The sequence below is a fragment of the Thalassophryne amazonica genome, chromosome 3 (genome assembly GCF_902500255.1).
Source record: "Thalassophryne amazonica chromosome 3, fThaAma1.1, whole genome shotgun sequence".
Classification (NCBI taxonomy): Eukaryota; Metazoa; Chordata; class Actinopteri; order Batrachoidiformes; family Batrachoididae; genus Thalassophryne; species Thalassophryne amazonica.
In genome coordinates, this window is record NC_047105.1 from 46,387,550 (window position 1) to 46,405,013 (window position 17,464).

The 17,464-nt window shown below is 45.3% G+C and overlaps 1 protein-coding gene across 1 annotated transcript in view; it reads right to left on the reverse strand.

Annotated features, from left to right (window-relative positions):
• Positions 1-17,464, reverse strand: part of itga7 (integrin, alpha 7) — a 109,537-nt gene that overhangs the window by 27,892 nt on the left and 64,181 nt on the right. Inside the window, 2 exon segments of the mRNA XM_034166166.1 lie at positions 73-280; positions 11,643-11,774. Of these exon segments, the coding sequence (XP_034022057.1) occupies positions 73-280; positions 11,643-11,774 (340 nt within the window).

Here is a 17,464-nt window from a genome sequence, read left to right on the forward strand (position 1 = left end):
ATATCTGTTGCCACGCCCTTTATTATATGATCCCTGTCTTTTAAAAAAAAAAATCATTTAGCATTTCCATACCCATCCCTGTTGAGATCCGTAGTGGCTACAGAGTATCCAAATGAAGATGCTAACTCCTCGCCCCAAAAAATATGCTCTGGCACCAGTCGGTATACATTGTCCTTCCGCAGGAGCACCACCGCACCTGTATGGTTGGCCCTTGGAGCACCTGCCACAAACGTCAGCATCCCAAGGCTCATGATCCCCATGGCGGAATCCACGGAGAACCCTGGAGGATGAAGAAGGGCCCACAGACAAAAAGGACAGGAGCAGGAAGAGGTTGGATCAGGGGTTAGTATTGACTGATGTACTCGGAGGATCCTCCTATCTCCATGTTGCATGTTCTATTCATCTTGTTACTAATGAAATGTGCGTCTTAAGTGAATATTGATTTTGTGCCACAGTCATGATGTGTGTGAACGCCTTGTGTGCAGCTTGTGATGGAGAATCACTGGGTCTTTCCAAGACACTGGAAAGATTCATGATACCACTGCTTGGAAGCAGTTGTCTATTGTGAAGGCAACATGTACACACAGTGGACGTTAATCACATTTATTACCTGAAGAATGTGTGTGTGTGTGTGTGTGTGTGTGTGTGTGTGTGTGTGTGTGTGTGTGTGTGTGTGTGTGTGTGTGTGTGTGTGTGTGTGTGTGTGTGTGTGTGTGTGTGTGTGTGTGTGTGTGTGTGTGTGTGTGTTCTTTGAAATCCAGTATTTTGTTGTCAAGTGACAACAAAATGCTGAAATTTTCTTTGCAAGCTGTGAAAAAAAATCTCATTTCATGCAGGAGAAGAAAAGCAGAAGCATCATGATGTCGTCGCTACAAAACATTCACGTGCAGATCGTGCAAAGAGGGAAGATGCGCCTGAATAAACATGCAGAGGGAGGATTTTGCTTAACAAACAGAGACAAACAGTGAACAGCTCCGGGGTGACAGGTGTGGAATGCAACAGTCTGAGCTCCTGTGAAAACCAAAAGACGGAGACGCTACTTTTTCCACACGGTGTCATTTTTGACACGCATGCTTGCTACAACTTCTGTAAACTAAAAGGAGAGTGGAAGCTTGAGGCTGGAAGAGTCCCTGCATTTAGCTTGACAGTCAGTGGCGATATTCTTAGGAAATATTTATTAACAACCCTATTTCCACAACAATAAAATAATCAGCCGAAACATTGTTTTGACTAAGAAAATAAGTCATGAGAATGGACACTATTCCATCTGTCTTCCCACTCATGATTCCATGGATGTTATGTCAGAAATATCGGTTATATGGTTTTACTTTGGGTGTGAAATTATTCGCAGAACATGTTTGCACCGACTCAAATGGAACATTGTTAGACTTGAGAACATTTAAATAAAGAAACAGTAAAAACAAGCCGTCCTTCCAGTTGCAGTGCTTCACTGCTGCCAGCTAATTATTTGACTTTTCTTGGCGCCATCACATGACATCATGGACGTTAGAGGTCTGATATATTTGTTAGTTACAGGAGAGTACATCTCTGTGCAGAAAGCCTACTAAAGTGCTTTAGACCTTGGTTCCCAACCTGGGGTCCAAGGATCACTAAGAAGGTGCCAAAGATCACAGGGCATGCCTGTGGTTTTTTCTACTCTTAGCTTGTCAAGCCCCTCCCCACTGAATGAATCACTTCATTTTTATTCAGCCTTTCTTAGGTACAATTGGGGGCGGGGGGGGGGGGGTCCTTCGAAGGGGGGTCCTTCTAAAGCAAGGTGCTTTAGACAATGGATTATGATTTAACCTTGACGTTTGAAGTATGACCTTAACATGACCTATGCTGCAAAAAGATGGATCACTGAGTTTATCCGCCAGGTTTGATTGACTTGTTCTTTCCGTTTTGAAGATATTGCCACATATCGCGCCTTGGGGCAACTGTTTGTTGTGATTTGGCGCTATATAAGAAAAAAGTTGATTGATTGATTGATACACGGCCATTCCTGATTCAAATTCACAGAAAGACAAACCGTCAAATTCACCTGTTACTGTGATCTAAGCGGGTACGGAAAAAAAACTCCAGTGGATTAAAACCCCAATGGAAAAGATCCCCAAGAACAAAACAAAACATGTAAAGTTTCTGATTAAAACTGGTTTTAATCTCCCATGAAAAGAGCTGTTTAAAGACAGGGTTAGGTTTAGGGTTAACAGTTAGGGTTTAGGTTTAGGGTTAGGGTTAAGGCTTAGGGCTTAGGTTTAGGTTAAGGGTTAGGGTTAGGATTTAGATTTAGGGTTAGGGCTTAGGTTTCGGGTTAAGGGTTAGGGTTTAGGATAAGTGTTAGGGTTCAGGCTTAAGGGTTAGGGTTAACAGTTTGGGTTTAGGTTTAATGGTTAGGGTTAGGGTTTAGGGTTAAGGCTTAGGTTTAGGGTTAAGGGTTATGGTTTAGGGTTAGGGTTTAGGTTTAAGGGTTCGGGTTAGGGTTAAAGTTTAGGGTTCAGGGTTAGGGTTTTGGTTTAGGGTTAACAGTTTGGGTTTAGGTTTAGGGTTAAGGGTTAGGGTTTAGGGTTAAGGGTTAGGGTTTAGGTTTAAGGGTTAGGGTTAAGTTTAAGTTCAGGTTTAGGGTTAGGGGTTAGGGTTTAGAGTTAGGGTTAAGGGGTTAGGGTTTACGGTGGCAGAACTATTAAGAGGGGCTGGGTGCTGCATTAGATGGATGTAAATTCTATGTAAATGTTACGGTTACACTTATTACAAAAAATGTGATGAACAATACAAGTTTTGTTCCTGGGTTTTTTTTTCCCCACTTCCCCCCCCCCCCCCCAACACACACACACACACACACACACACACACACACACACACACACACACACACACACACACACACACACACACACACACACACACACACACACACACACACCTGATCTCAGTAACAGCTGAGGCTAGGCATTGAATCTTGGACTTAAATTACTGTGACTCTAGCTTTCTATTTGCTCCACTTAAAATGAAGAGGACCTGAAATGTCTCTTTTGTCTTCTGACCTCAATCAAATCCCAGGAATTTGAACATTTTTTTGTGTGTTTTAGTTCATTTGACATCAAAATCAAGACAATATAACCAGTTGAAAATGTAGCAGGTTGTCAAACACTGAACGAAATATTTGCCTCGTCACTGTGCATACAACAAATAGAGCAGTGAAGTTTTTTTTTGTTTTTTTTTTGTATTGTATCATGAAAACTGGTTTTGACATAAGAATCTCATTCAGCCCTTCAACAAAGAGATCCCATGAACAGGACTGGATGCAGCCTTGATGGAAGCAAAGCATTGAACAGGCTGCCTTTTTTCCATCCTTGTCACAAAGGAATCATGTGGAATCCTGCTGGATTTAATGACGGTTTGGTAAAATAAGTCTGAAAAGGCTCCAACAACATCTGTGGCATTCACTAAGCATGCATACCATAGGTAGGACATATATATAAGGACATATATATATCAGGTTAGATCAAGAGAAGCATGTGAGCTATAAATGAAGACTAAACGGTCATGTGGGAGTTAGCGTTGTCAAGGAGACAGCTTATTATGGGGAGGAGGGGGTAACCATTCCTTGAAGAATGTGAGAAAGGAGATAGACAGTAGGTCATAACACCTAATAAAAGATGACTCAAAGCCTCTCTAGGCATGAAAGCAGCTACTAATTTATGGAAAATCCTCCATGCACATTACAGAAACAATTTTCATCCAACTGACTTCAAAGCAGGGCTCTACCAGAGCTAGTTCTACCTCTAAGAGAAGCCGTTTGTGTCATGGTCCGAAAAGAGGATTAATAAATCCAATCAAAAATAAGATTAGAGTCGGCGTCCCCTCACAAAGGTCAAACAATGAAATGGGACGATGCTGAATCATCTGGATGTTGTGGACAGAAATACGTGTTCACATTGGTATCATACTAAACTGGTCACTGTGACGCTGGTCTCCATTTCGACAAATAGGTCTACACCAGCGAACACCAACCTTTTTGACACAATGATCATTTTTCACATCAGATGATAAAGCATATATCACCTGGATGGGGATGCGGTTGGCTGACTGGCACAACATCTGTTGATGATTGTGGACAAACACAAAGTTACTCCTTAAAATGTGATGCCATTTTCGTTTTGTTATTATTACATCTGCCAAGGACGTAATAAAATCATTGGCATTTATTTATTTATTTGCCTGTCTGTATGTAAGATTTTGACAAAATTTTCACCACAGATACATATTAGGCCATGAAAGATCCAGTGTTGCCAACTGAATGGTCCCCCCCCTACAGATCGGTCCCCCTGCCTTCACTGCACATGCGTCATTTCTGAGCGTCACCAGCAATTCACTGATTATCCCCTTGTTTCTCCTTAAAACTGACTTTAGGATGATTTAAGAGGTTTTACTTTGTCCTCTGATGGTTAATAATCACATTATCCCCCTTGATCGCTTTGAGTGTAGAGAATCAGACTCAGATGAGCTGATGTGGTCCCAAATGATCCATAAGCAGTGAAGGCAGGGTGGACCAATTTTTAGGAGGGGACTGTTTGACCAGCGAGTGTTTGACCAACACCAGATCTGGATTCTGGATCAAGATTTCCCTTTATATAGGCTTTGAAGGATTACGTCAAAACTACATTATGGATTTTCACCAAATTTGCACCACAGATCGATATTATGCCATGGAAGTGATCCAGATCATCAGAAATCTCCAATTGCTCTTGTTTCATTTTAATATCTTCTTATTGCAACTCACGCAGTTGTAGCACCTCCGTTATAAAGTACTTGAAGTACCTGAAGAACACAAGTAAACCACAAGGAAACAAAGTAAAATCTGCAGATATAACCAACACTGCACAGAACACTGAAACAAATTAAGAGGACTGGAGTCCACAGGTGGACAAAAAGGACACAAAGTCCTTCATGGACAATGGCATCAAACTGGAGCCATCACTGAGAAAAGCCAAAGTTCTCAGTGAGTGGGTCGGTCTGAGGCCGGGCAGGAAGAACCCAAGGGTGGAGAAGGAGTTGGTGCTGATGGAGGGCTGTGGGGTGCCCGTGGTCCACAACTACGGCCACTGGGATTTTGGCATCAGCCTCGCCTGGGGAACAGCACTGGATGCACTGGGGCTGGTCACACAGTTGTTCATGAAATGTATCCACAGGCTAAACTGTGAGAAAAATCTGTCAGATTTTTCTTCTTTTATTGCAAAACTATTTTTACTCTTGGAAAGAGAATGAAACAGCAAAGAAAAATCTGCTTGGATGCCTTTGTAAACATTTTGTCAGCACCATCATCAAAAATTCCTCCACAGATGTGGAAAAATGTCTTAATTCTACTATTTTGAGGGGAGGTGATGGTCTAGTAGTTAAATGTTGGGCTTGAGACCAGAAGATCCTTGGTTCAAATCCCAGCCTGACCGGAAAATCACTAAAGGATGTTTGGCAAGGAACCTAATCCCCTATTGCTCCCGGTGAGTAGTGAGCACCTCGTATGGCAGCACCCTGACATTGGGGGAAATGTGAAGCATTATTGTAAAGCACTTTGAGCATCTGATGCAGATGAAAAAGCGCTATATAAATGCAGTCCATTTACCATTTATTGAAATGTAGGATATGAGGACACAGTGTGATGGTGGTCTGATAGATGTGCATTTCATGTGCCACCACTGATCTCAAAAATGGTAAAAACCTTTTTTAATAAAGGGACAGATCGATGTAAAAGGATATTAAATATAAAGAGGTACTTGTTGATTGCGAAAAAAAAGGTTGGTGACCACCAGTCTAGACGTAATCATCTATCTGAAGAAACTTGGACCTAATCAGCAGAGGTGACAGTCTGAATCTCTAATGTTACTGTTAGTTAAACCCATTCACACAGCAAAAATGTTTAGTCAAACTATCATGACCAGCAAGAAAACCACCACCGAGTTAGCCTGGAAAAGTTCATCGGGACAAGAACGTGCAGACTGACAAACTGACTCGACACACTCCGGACAACAAAACTATACAAAAAGAAGAGACACATAACGTGCTGCTACATAGAGACAACCAACTCCTTACAACTGTCTGATAAAAAGCTACTTGGTGCTACCAACCAGTAAAATAGTCATTTAAAAAAATAATCATATTTAATGTAATTAATTAATTGCATTATTTAAATTGATGGATTTGATTAAATTAGACAAATCTAATGTTTTTGAATATACAGATGTTGATAGAAGTTTCTGCCATGGGAGGAGGTGGTGGGAGAAGCTGACAATTATGGAATGATGTGAAAATTTATTTTACAGATACTGTGAAAAATATGAGATTATTTCAGTAACTTAGCATTTCAACCTTTTCATAATTATGAGATACTAATGGAATTTTGAGTTTCAAAGACATACTTGTGAGACATTTGCCAACATTTTAACTATCTAAGGAATAATTAGAAAGTTTAGTGGTTAGCACTGATGCCTCACAGCAAGAAGGTCATGGGATCGCTTCCCACCCTTTCTGTGTGGAGTTTGCATGTTCTCCTCTTGTCTGTGTGGGTTTTCTCCAGGCACTCTGGTTTCCTCCCACAATCAAAAACATGTTTATTTAGGGTCTGCTTCTGTCTCTGTACATCTGAAGTTGGTCCCCAGGCGCTGGACTGTGGCTGCCCACTGCTAGCAGATGGATTGTGTCTAAATGTAATTCAGATGAGTTAAATGCAAAGGACAAATTTTTGTTGTATGTGTATGTGTACAACACCGTGACCCTTAATTGGAGTAAGCAGTTGAAGATGAGTGAGTGAGTGAGTGAGTGAGTGTATATGCACAATGGCAACAAGCCTGTATTACTATATTATTAATTAAGAGACAGCGAAAATTCAGATTTTTTTTTTTACCTCATAATAATCACTGAGAGCATCATAATTTTGACCTAATGTTGCATAATTAGAACTTAAAAAGCTATCATTTTGACTTAGTATATTGCTAATTAGGACAGAAAATCATAATTTCCACATTTCATCTTGAAATTGCTCCCCAGCTCAGTCGCCATGTGTTGGAGTTCACCCCGGTGAACGAGAGGGCTGTGTCCCTACGCCTTCGGGTTGGGGACAGGTCTCTCACTGTTGTCTCGGCCTATGGGCTGAGCAGCAGTGCAGAGTACCCAACCTTCTTGGAGTCTCTGGGAGGGGTACTAGATAGTGCTCCAACCGGGGAATCCATTGTTCTCCTGGGGGACTTCAACGCCCATGTGGGCGGCGACAGTGAGACCTGGAGGGGCATGATTTGGAAGCACGGCCTCCCTGATCTGAACTCGAGTGGCGTTCAGTTGTTGGACTTCTGTGCTAGTCACAGTTTGTCCATCATGAACACCATGTTTGAGCACAGGGGTGTCCATAAGTGCACGTGGCACCAGGACACCCTGAGCCGGAGGTCGATGATCGACTTTGTAGTCGTATCATCTGACCTTCGGCCACGTGTCTCAGACACTCGAGTGAAGAGAGGGGCAGAGCTGTCGACCGATCACCACCTGGTGGTGAGTTGGATCCGCTGGGAGGGTAGGAAGCCGGTAAGACCTGGCAGGCCACCGCCAGTCATTCCCCTGCTGGAAATGACTGGCGGAAGCCTCTGTCAGCGAGGTCTTCAACTCCCACCACCGGGAGAGCTTCTCCCAGATCCCAGGAGAGGTTGGAGACATGGAGTCCGAGTGGACCATGTTCTCTACCTCCATTGTCAATGCGGCTGCCTTCAGTTGTGGTCGCAAGGTCTCTGGTGCCTGTCGCGGCGGCAATCCCTGAACCCGGTGGTGGACGCCGGAAGTAAGGGATGTCGTCAATCTGAAGAAGGAGTCCTACTTGTCTTTGCTGGTAGGTGGGACCCCGGAGGCAGCTGACAGGTACCGGCAGGCCAAGCGTGCTGCAGCCTGTGCGGTTGCAGAGGCAAAAACCCGGGTCTGGGAGGAGTTCGGAGAGGCCATGGAGGAGGATTATCGGTCAGCCTCGAAGAAATTCTGGCAAACCGTCCGACGCCTCAGGAGGTGGAAGCAGCTCTCCACCAACACTGTCTATAGTGCGGGTGGGGAGCTGTTGACATTGACTGGGGATGTTGTTGGGTGGTGGATGGAATATTTCGAGGATCTCCTCAATCCCATCGTCATGTCTTCCGATGAGGAAGCAGAGACTGGGGACTCAGAGGCGGACTCGTCCATCACCCTTGCAGAAGTCACAGAGGTGGTCAGAAAGCTCCTTGGTGGCAAGGCTCCTGGGGTGGACGAAATCCATCCTGAGTACCTTAAGTCTCTAGATGTTGTGGGACTGTCCCGGTTGACACATCTCAGCAACATCGTGTGGCGGTTGGGGACAGTACCCCTGGATTGGCAGACCGGGGTGGTGGTCCCTCTGTTTAAGAAGGGGGACCGGAGGGTGTGTTCCAACTACAGGAGGATCACACTCCTCAGCCTCCCCAGTAAGGTCTATTCCAGGGTGCTGGAGAGGAGAATTCAACCGATAGTCGAACCTCGGATTCAGGAGGAGCAGTGTGGTTTTCGTCCTGGTCGCGGCACACTGGAACAGCTCTACACCCTCCATCGGTGCTCGAGGGTTCATGGGAGTTCGCCCAACCAGTCCACATGTGCTTTGTGGATCTGGAGAAGGCGTTCGACCATGTCCCTCGAGGCGCCCTGTGGGGGGTGCTCCGGGAGTACAGGGGTCTGGGGTCCTTTGCTAAGGGCTATCCTGTCCCTGTACAACCCCAGTAGGAGCTTGGTTCACATTGCCGGTAGTAAGTCAAACCTGTTTCCGGTGCACGTTGGCCTCCGCCAGGGCTGCCCTTTGTCACCGGTTCTGTTCATTACCTTTATGGACAGAATTTCTAGGCACAGCCAGGGTGTAGAGGGGGTCCGGTTTGGGAACCACAGAATCTCATCACTGCTGTTTGCGGATGATGTGGTCCTGTTGGCTTCATCAAACCAGGACCTTCAGCGTGCACTGGGGCAGTTTGCAGCCGAGTGTGAAGTGTCCAGGATGAAGATCAGCACCTCCAAATCTGAGGCCATGGTTGTCGACCGGAAAAAGGTGCCTTGCCCTCTTCAGGTCGGTAGGGTGTCCTTGCCTCAGGTGAAGGAGTTTAAGTATCTCGGGGTCTTGTTCACAAGCAAGGGACGGATGGAACGTGAGATCAATAGATGGGTCGGTGCAGTATCTGCAGTGATGCGGTTGCTGTATCGGACCGTCGTGGTGAAGAGAGAGCTGAGCAGGGGGGCAAAGCTCTAGATTTACCGATCGATCTATGTTCCGACACTCACCTATGGTCATGAGATTTGGCTCATGACCGAAAGAACAAGATCGCGAGTACAAGCAGCCGAGATGAGTTTCCTCCGCAGGGTGGCTGGGCGCTCCGTTACAGATAGGGTGAGGAGCTCTGTCACTCGGGAGGAGCCTGGAGTCGAGCCGCTGCTCCTCCATGTCGAAAGGAGCCACCTGAGGTGGCTCGGGCATCTTTTCCAGATGCCCCCTGGACACCTCGCTGGAGAGGTGTTCCGGGCACGTCCCATCGGAGGAGGCCCCGGGGAAGACCCAGATCGCGCTGGAGGGACTACGTCTCTCAGCTGGCTTGGGAACGCTTTGTGGTTCCCCCGGAGGAGCTGGGGGAGGTGTGTGTGGATCGGGAGGTCTGGGCGGCTTTGCTTGAGCCACTGCCCCCTCGACCCGACCTAGGATAAGTGGAAGAAAATGGATGGATGGATGGATCTTGAAATTGTGACTTAGAAACTGTATAACTACTGACTTGGGGAAGGAGGAGCAAAAGGGTGACAGAGGACGGGAAGGAGAGGAACAGTAGTAGCCAGTAAGCCAGTAGTGAACAGTATGCCTGGTATTTATATTTGTCTAGTTATACTGATATTTCCAAACTGTTTTGTTTTGTTTGTTTTTTGTTTTACTTTCACTTTTGATACTCTTTGTGCTTCTTACCCTGTGTGCTGCGATGTAATGCTGCTGGAACCTCAATTTGCCTGAGGGAGTACTAGGGGAGCTACGGCCACCCCTTTGCCCCCCCGGACTAAACTAAACCAACTGTTTTAGGTTCCTTAGATGACCCCAAAACACAATCAGGATGTTCCCAAAAATAAAAACTGGCCTCAAGCCAGTTATCCAAGATGGCCACCAAAATAGGTTTTTTTTGTTTTTGTTTTTTTTTTCACTAAAACACCTTTACACAACATATAAACAACTTAAATATCACAGAGATTCAATGGGAAGACCAGTGCAGGTCACAGCAAACCTATTTGTGCCTAAATTAAATTCATTAATGGGTTTAAGATTTAAAATGGCATCCAAAATGGCCACCAATAGACCCTTATCATTAAAATACATAGCAAGAACAAACAATAAACTTAATAATGACAGAAATCATTGGTGTTTAGGTGAAAAAAAAAAACCTATTTTGGCGGCCATCTTGGATGCTATCTTGGATAACTGGCTTGAGGCCAGTTTTTATTTTTGGGAACATCCTGATTGTGTTTTGGGGTCATCTAAGGAACCTAAAATAGTTGGTTTGGTTTATTCCTGGAGGGGGGGGCAATGCAAAAGTACTGGTCGTAGCTCCCCTAGTAGAGTCTTCCCAAGGGATTAATAAAGTTCAATCTAATCTAATTTTAAAGTTTTTCCTCTTTTTTTTTTTTTTTTTGCATATATTTTCCAAATCATTCCATAATTATCTTTTTTCCATACTGTGGTGGAAAGTGGCTTCTTTGGCTGTCCCTTTATAACAGTAAAGGAGCTAGGTTTGGATGTAACAAAGATTACACATAAAACTCTATACACAAAGAATAAAGACAGAAAAGAGGGTTAGACTAATTGTCCACTACAAGTCCAGTCCAGTCCAAAAAACAAACAAAAAAAAGACACCTCAAGCCAACAAACCTAAGTAGCTATTATGAGCTACATCCTCAAACGATGTAGGTCGGGTGGAGGGCTCCAGAGTTTTGTACAGCAGTGCATCTTCAATGGGACTAGCCATGAACAAAAGCCCTATATGGCCCAAACAGAACAGAACAGACAGAGAGAAGGGGATTGTGGGAGGAGTGCAAGGGGGGTGGGAGGGGGGTGGAATGGTAAGGAGGAAAAGGGAGTGAAAAGGGAAAAAATAAAGGGGGAGAGAGGGAGGTGCAGGTGAGACAGGCTGTGACTGACTGGTGCTCTGTTTGTGGGGTGCCTCAGCAGTTTCTGCAAAACCGCCGGGTACCTGATGGAGGCGACACTTTGGGCTCAGACTGTACCCTGCAGGCACGTACTTCACTTTCAGAGAAGGGCCGTGGAGGATATGTGCTGATTTTAAGGTGTAGAGATTTCCCTCAGGACAAATAAGGGAGAGGGCCAAATTTAAGTAAACACTGCGCATCATAATAACTCGGGTCAGGAAACATTCACGTGGGAAAGTGTCCCAAACACTGACGTTGAGCCCAGAGAGAGAGAGAGAGATGAGAAGATAAACGTGAGTCCTCTCTCTAATGGGCCACTGTTTGTGTTGTGCATCTTGCAGTTTGACCCGTCGGCGGTGCAGTCTGAGCTCCGGTGTCGTCCACCGCTGGCCTCTCTTTCTCTCCTGTGCACAGGCAGCAGTGAGCAGGGAGGGCGAGTCCTACCCAGGTAACTGTGGGAGGGCACAGGAATCAGCTGGGCATTGAGTTGTTTCTGATCTGCCACCTCGTAGGGGCCGTCATCGTACAAACCCAGATCCAGCAGGGTCTGGTTTAGCAGCTGGACGCGCAGCTCACCTGGAATGGAAACACTTGAGGGCACAGCAAGATAACAACAACACGTGCACGCTCATATGTTCTGCATATAATACATGTTGTGTAACAGTATGTGGTGGACAGTACCATTCTTTAAAGGGGACATATTGTGTGGTACAGTTAAATATATTTAGGGTTTCAAACTCTGCTGTAGATTCTCTCCCACTCTAAGGTAAATTTTGACCAGTGCTTGCGTTTATACTTGTGTGATTTACTAAACCCAGTCTCACATTTTTTGTTTTTTTTTTGTCTGTTCTTTTTTTCATGCCCCATCACAAAATGAGTCAAATTTTCATGATATTGTTACGAAAAGCACCTCATTTTCGTCACAGCAGCACAAATTCATTGTAATACATTCTGTGACGGCTGCACGATATTAAGCACGCAAAAAAAAAAAAAAAACGTGAGCCTGGGCTGCGTAGGACTTACAATGCCTCTGTGGGCTACATGACATTCTGACTAAAGTGTCTTTTGTGAGTTTCCTTTCTTACAAACCTGTTTTTCTTGTTTGTTTGTTGTATTGTGGGTTGATTTATATTAGTTTGGTGAGTAATTCCATTTTGTGACCCTTTCAAAATCAGAAAAATGTACCAAAAGACATCATTTAAATGCAACATTATAACAGCATAATTTGTTACAGAACATACAGAAAAGCCTAGTAGCAATATCTTATTTATGATGGTGCTGTAAGAAAGTTCAATAACTAATTTCTAATTAAGTGCACAGCATTATCCTGTACACGTCATGTCCTATCAGTAGAATGATTTATGAATTCATTATATTCACTGCAAAAACTGATATCTAAGAAAGTTTAAAGAAAATTTGACTTATTTTTTGTCTAAACAGAAAAATTATTTTGTCAAGCATTTTTACATAGGAAAAAATGTCCTATTTTGGGATGTGTCTCACTGTTTCTTAATCATTTTTTTTCCCGCTAATATCCAGCTGTATTTATCCAATAACAAGGAAAGACAATGGATTTCAAATTATCCAAGCAAAGGTGTTGTATGGCTGGGGGGCCTGGCTGCCTTTTTGTTTCTGTCTTTTGTTTTTCCTTCCAGGTGGCTTGCATTTGGGACTGAGTGGCTGTGTTGCTGAGGTTATCAGGACCTCACCCTGATCACCTGCGGCTCGTCAGGACTCACAGCTGAGGTGCATCTACATGGATTGGAACATGGTGGCATTTAAGACTGGAGTATACAGTGTTTATTTGCCAGAGACTCGACCTTGTGACCAGACGGGTGAGATCGTCGTCTCGGGAGCCATCTCATCATCAGTGGATGCAGAGAACGTCCAGGGTTTGATGCACGGTCTGTGAAAGAGGAGGGGGTGAGGTCTCACGCTCGTCAGCACACTTCCTGAGGTACGTTAGATTTTGTGACTAACATTTATACAGTCAGTAAATGTGGTGTCCCTCACACCTTTATTATATTGAGCTGTATGTTAGTCATGTATCGGCTTCCACTGCAGTGGAGTTTTGTGAACTGGATGTTCCATGCCTGCAGGTTGGGAAGCTGATTAGTAATCAAGCCAGGAAGTGTTTGCTGTTTGTACACCTTTAAGTGTTGTCTCTGTGTGTAGAGTGTGGACTCACATAATGGTTCCTTCTTTCACAGACTCAGTTTGTTGCGGCCACCTGGGGGGTGTTGGCGGGGTCCTTGGGTCCGAACAGCTTCTGGCTCCGGACCGTTAGCGCTGCTGGGAGCGCACCACGCCAGACCGCACTTTCTCTTGTTATTTTTTGTATCACTGTTATGTATTAAATTCAGTTAGCCTTTGTACCGTGCTCTGCTTATTTCATACTGGGTCCTTCAAACGCTGGTCGGTTCTCCGAGCTGCGTCCGACACATAACAGTAGTCTCTGGCCAAACATCACGGACCCAGCGGTAGCAGAGACGGTAACGCGCCGGGAAGGCGGCAGCAGACGTTCAGAAGTTATCCGGATCAGTTGCGGGTGCTCTCCGCCTGGATGGTGCGTGTTTGAGACCCATTACTGAATACTGATTCGTGCTCTCTTGCAGCCGTGTTCCTGTGTGTGCCTTATCCGTGGGTCGTGGTGGAGTGTGACTGGCGACGGCTTCGCGTCGCACTTCGACCGGATAAGAGGTTTGAACGGGAGCTGCAGGAGTGAGTCTGTAATGGGTGAACGCGCACGGCGGAGCTCTGTGGCACGGGTCGCGGTGCTTCCTGTGTTACAGTCGTAGCCCCGTTTCCCCGGGTAATGATAGCTACTGCGTCTGTTGTGTCAGCTCCAGTGTTATTTAGTTGAATCACATTTTTGGTTGTATGCTGCTCACAGAAAGGCAGCATGAGTTTGTTTTCTCAGTTACCAAAGGGGGTTTTTCATTTTTAGCACTTTGGCTCCCTCTTTTGGTGACTGAGTCACATTACCGTCAAGCTCTTAAGTTGGAACAGGTGTGTTCCATTTGTTGGAGCTTGACGGTATAAATCCCTTATTTGTTTTGTGTGGGTGTTTTTTGAGTTGCTTTTTGTGTGGGATTTTATTTTTTGTTTTTCACTATTTAGTGTCTGGGGTCGTGACCCTGCAGTTCTGCCAAAAAAAAAAAAAAAAAAAAAGAAGGACCCGAGCAACCTTATGTCAGTCTGTTAGTCTTTCTTTTTATTTTTTTTTTCAGTTTCACCTCCCAGGGTTTGATGGGACGGTCCCCTGGGGGGTCGTGGGGGGGTATTTGGGTTGTTGTTTTTTCTTTCTTTTTTTTGTTTTTTTTGTTATGCCCTCTCTTCTCCTCTGACTCCAGCCGTGTGAGCCGTAGTGTCGGCGTTGCTGGAGTGGTGCAGTTAGGTTATGCTGGGCGTTTCCCAGGTAACCTCTGCACCCGGGAGGGGAGGGGGGGGTTTGGGGTATTTTCTTTTTGTTCCCTCTCTTCTCCTCTGGCTCCAGCCGTGTGAGCCGTAGTGGCGGCGTTGCTGGAGTGGTGCAGTGTGGTTATGCTGGGCGTTTCCCAGGTAACCTCTGCACCTGGGGGGGGGGGGTGTTTTCCCCCCAGTTTCCGCCCTCAGGGTTTGACTGTGGTGTCCTCTGGGGGGGAAAGGGCTGTGGGTCCATCTAGCCATAGACGGCCGGGGCTGGGTCCGTTGGTCGTGAGGGGAGGCATCTCCTGGGGTTGACGAGTGGTCCTCTGGGAGGCGCTGGGAGTCCCCGTGGGTGACGTTGGATCCCAGAGGGACCTCGGCTGTGGTTATTACTCCTGGAGCTGGCGGGAAGTCCTCTGGGGGGTGTTGGTCCCTACATGTCGTTTGGGGGGGGGGGGTGTTTTAGCGCTTTTATTTGTACGCTTAAGTTTGGGGTTTTTCTTTTCTCCTCATCCCGGGGTTTGATAGGACGGTCCCCTGGGGAGGGGGGGGGGGGTGGTTTGGTTGTTTGTGTTTGTCTTTTTTGTTTTATGACTAATGACCGCACATGGTTGGATAAAGGCTGACTGCACAGGTTTAAGAACTCCTGGCCACACCTGTGCTAAGTGACTGACTGAAACAAAGGCAAGGATGCAGCCAGAGGAGAGGACATCAACCATTCTATTGGAAGACGAATGCAGATGCGGTTTCCAGCCATGGTCCCTGGAGGGGGGTGTTTCTCCTGGGCCAGGTTTGTGTGGTCGCCGGGAGGCTTCCCGTGAGGGTGGGGTACTGTTGTATGGCTGGGGGGCCTGGCTGCCTTTTTGTTTCTGTCTTTTGTTTTTCCTTCCAGGTGGCTTGCATTTGGGACTGAGTGGCTGTGTTGCTGAGGTTATCAGGACCTCACCCTGATCACCTGCGGCTCGTCAGGACTCACAGCTGAGGTGCATCTATATGGATTGGAACATGGTGGCATTTAAGACTGGAGTATACAGTGTTTATTTGCCAGAGACTCGACCTTGTGACCAGACGGGTGAGATCGTCGTCTCGGGAGCCATCTCATCATCAGTGGATGCAGAGAACGTCCAGGGTTTGATGCACGGTCTGTGAAAGAGGAGGGGGTGAGGTCTCACGCTCGTCAGCACACTTCCTGAGGTACGTTAGATTTTGTGACTAACATTTATACAGTCAGTAAATGTGGTGTCCCTCACACCTTTATTATATTGAGCTGTATGTTAGTCATGTATCGGCTTCCACTGCAGTGGAGTTTTGTGAACTGGATGTTCCATGCCTGCAGGTTGGGAAGCTGATTAGTAATCAAGCCAGGAAGTGTTTGCTGTTTGTACACCTTTAAGTGTTGTCTCTGTGTGTAGAGTGTGGACTCACATAATGGTTCCTTCTTTCACAGACTCGGTTTGTTGCGGCCACCTGGGGGGTGTCGGCGGGGTCCTTGGGTCCGAACAGCTTCTGGCTCCGGACCGTTAGCGCTGCTGGGAGCGCACCACGCCAGACCGCACTTTCTCTTGTTATTTTTTGTATCACTGTTATGTATTAAATTCAGTTAGCCTTTGTACCGTGCTCTGCTTATTTCATACTGGGTCCTTCAAACGCTGGTCGGTTCTCCGAGCTGCGTCCGACACATAACAAAAGGAACAAGATTGTTTTCCTTATTTTAAGACAGAGGCTAATCTTACAATAAGAATTCTGTCTAGTTTGAATAATTCTGATTATTCAGTGCCAAAACATTTTGCTAGTTTTGAGAATTTTTTTTCTTACTCCATTGGCATTTTTTTTTTTCTTAATACAAGACAATTTGGCTAGATTTCAGATTATTTGTCTTATTTTAAGAGGGACAGTTTTTGCAGTGTTTAACTAAGACCTGGTCTCATTTTCACAGATATGCATCCTGGAGGCTCATGGCCTATAACCATAACAGAGCGGCGTGTGAAGGTCACGTTTCTGGTGTTTTATTCGGGCCACTGGGTGCCTATTCCTGCTAGTGCTATTTGCCACTTTTACTTATTCTGTGTTGTTTCATTGAATTGTAGTGATATTCTCCTCCATGTTTATTGCCCTCTAATGATTATCTTCCTTGTCCTTTATTCCTTGCGATCTCTAGTGTTTCTCCTCTGTTAATCTGTGCTTTTACTCTGACATGTCCTCTGTAATTTCAGAGGTAGATAATCCCAGTTTCTGTGAGTAAAAGTCCTGCACTTCCACCCACGAAACCAGCTGATTCTACAACCCCTGGCAATAATTATGGAATCACCGGCCTCGGAGGATGTTCATTCAGTTGTTTAATTTTGTAGAAAAAAAAGCAGATCACAGACATGACACAAAACTAAAGTCATTTCAAATGGCAACTTTCTGGCTTTAAGAAACACTATAAGAAATCAGGAAAAATAATTGTGGCAGTCAGTAACGGTTACTTTTTTAGACCAAGCAGAGGGAAAAAAATATGGACTCACTCAATTCTGAGGAAAAAATTATGGAGTCACCCTGTAAATTTTCATCCCCAAAACTAACACCTGCATCAAATCAGATCTGCTCATTAGTCTGCATCTAAAAAGGAGTGATCACACCTTGGAGAGCTGTTGCACCAAGTGGACTGACATGAATCATGGCTCCAACACGAGAGATGTCAGTTGAAACAAAGGAGAGGATTATCAAACTCTTAAAAGAGGGTAAATCATCATGCAATTTTGCAAAAGATGTTGGTTGTTCACAGTCAGCTGTGTCTAAACTCTGGACCAAATACAAACAACAAGGGAAGGTTGTTAAAGGCAAACATACTGGTAGACCAAGGAAGACATCAAAGC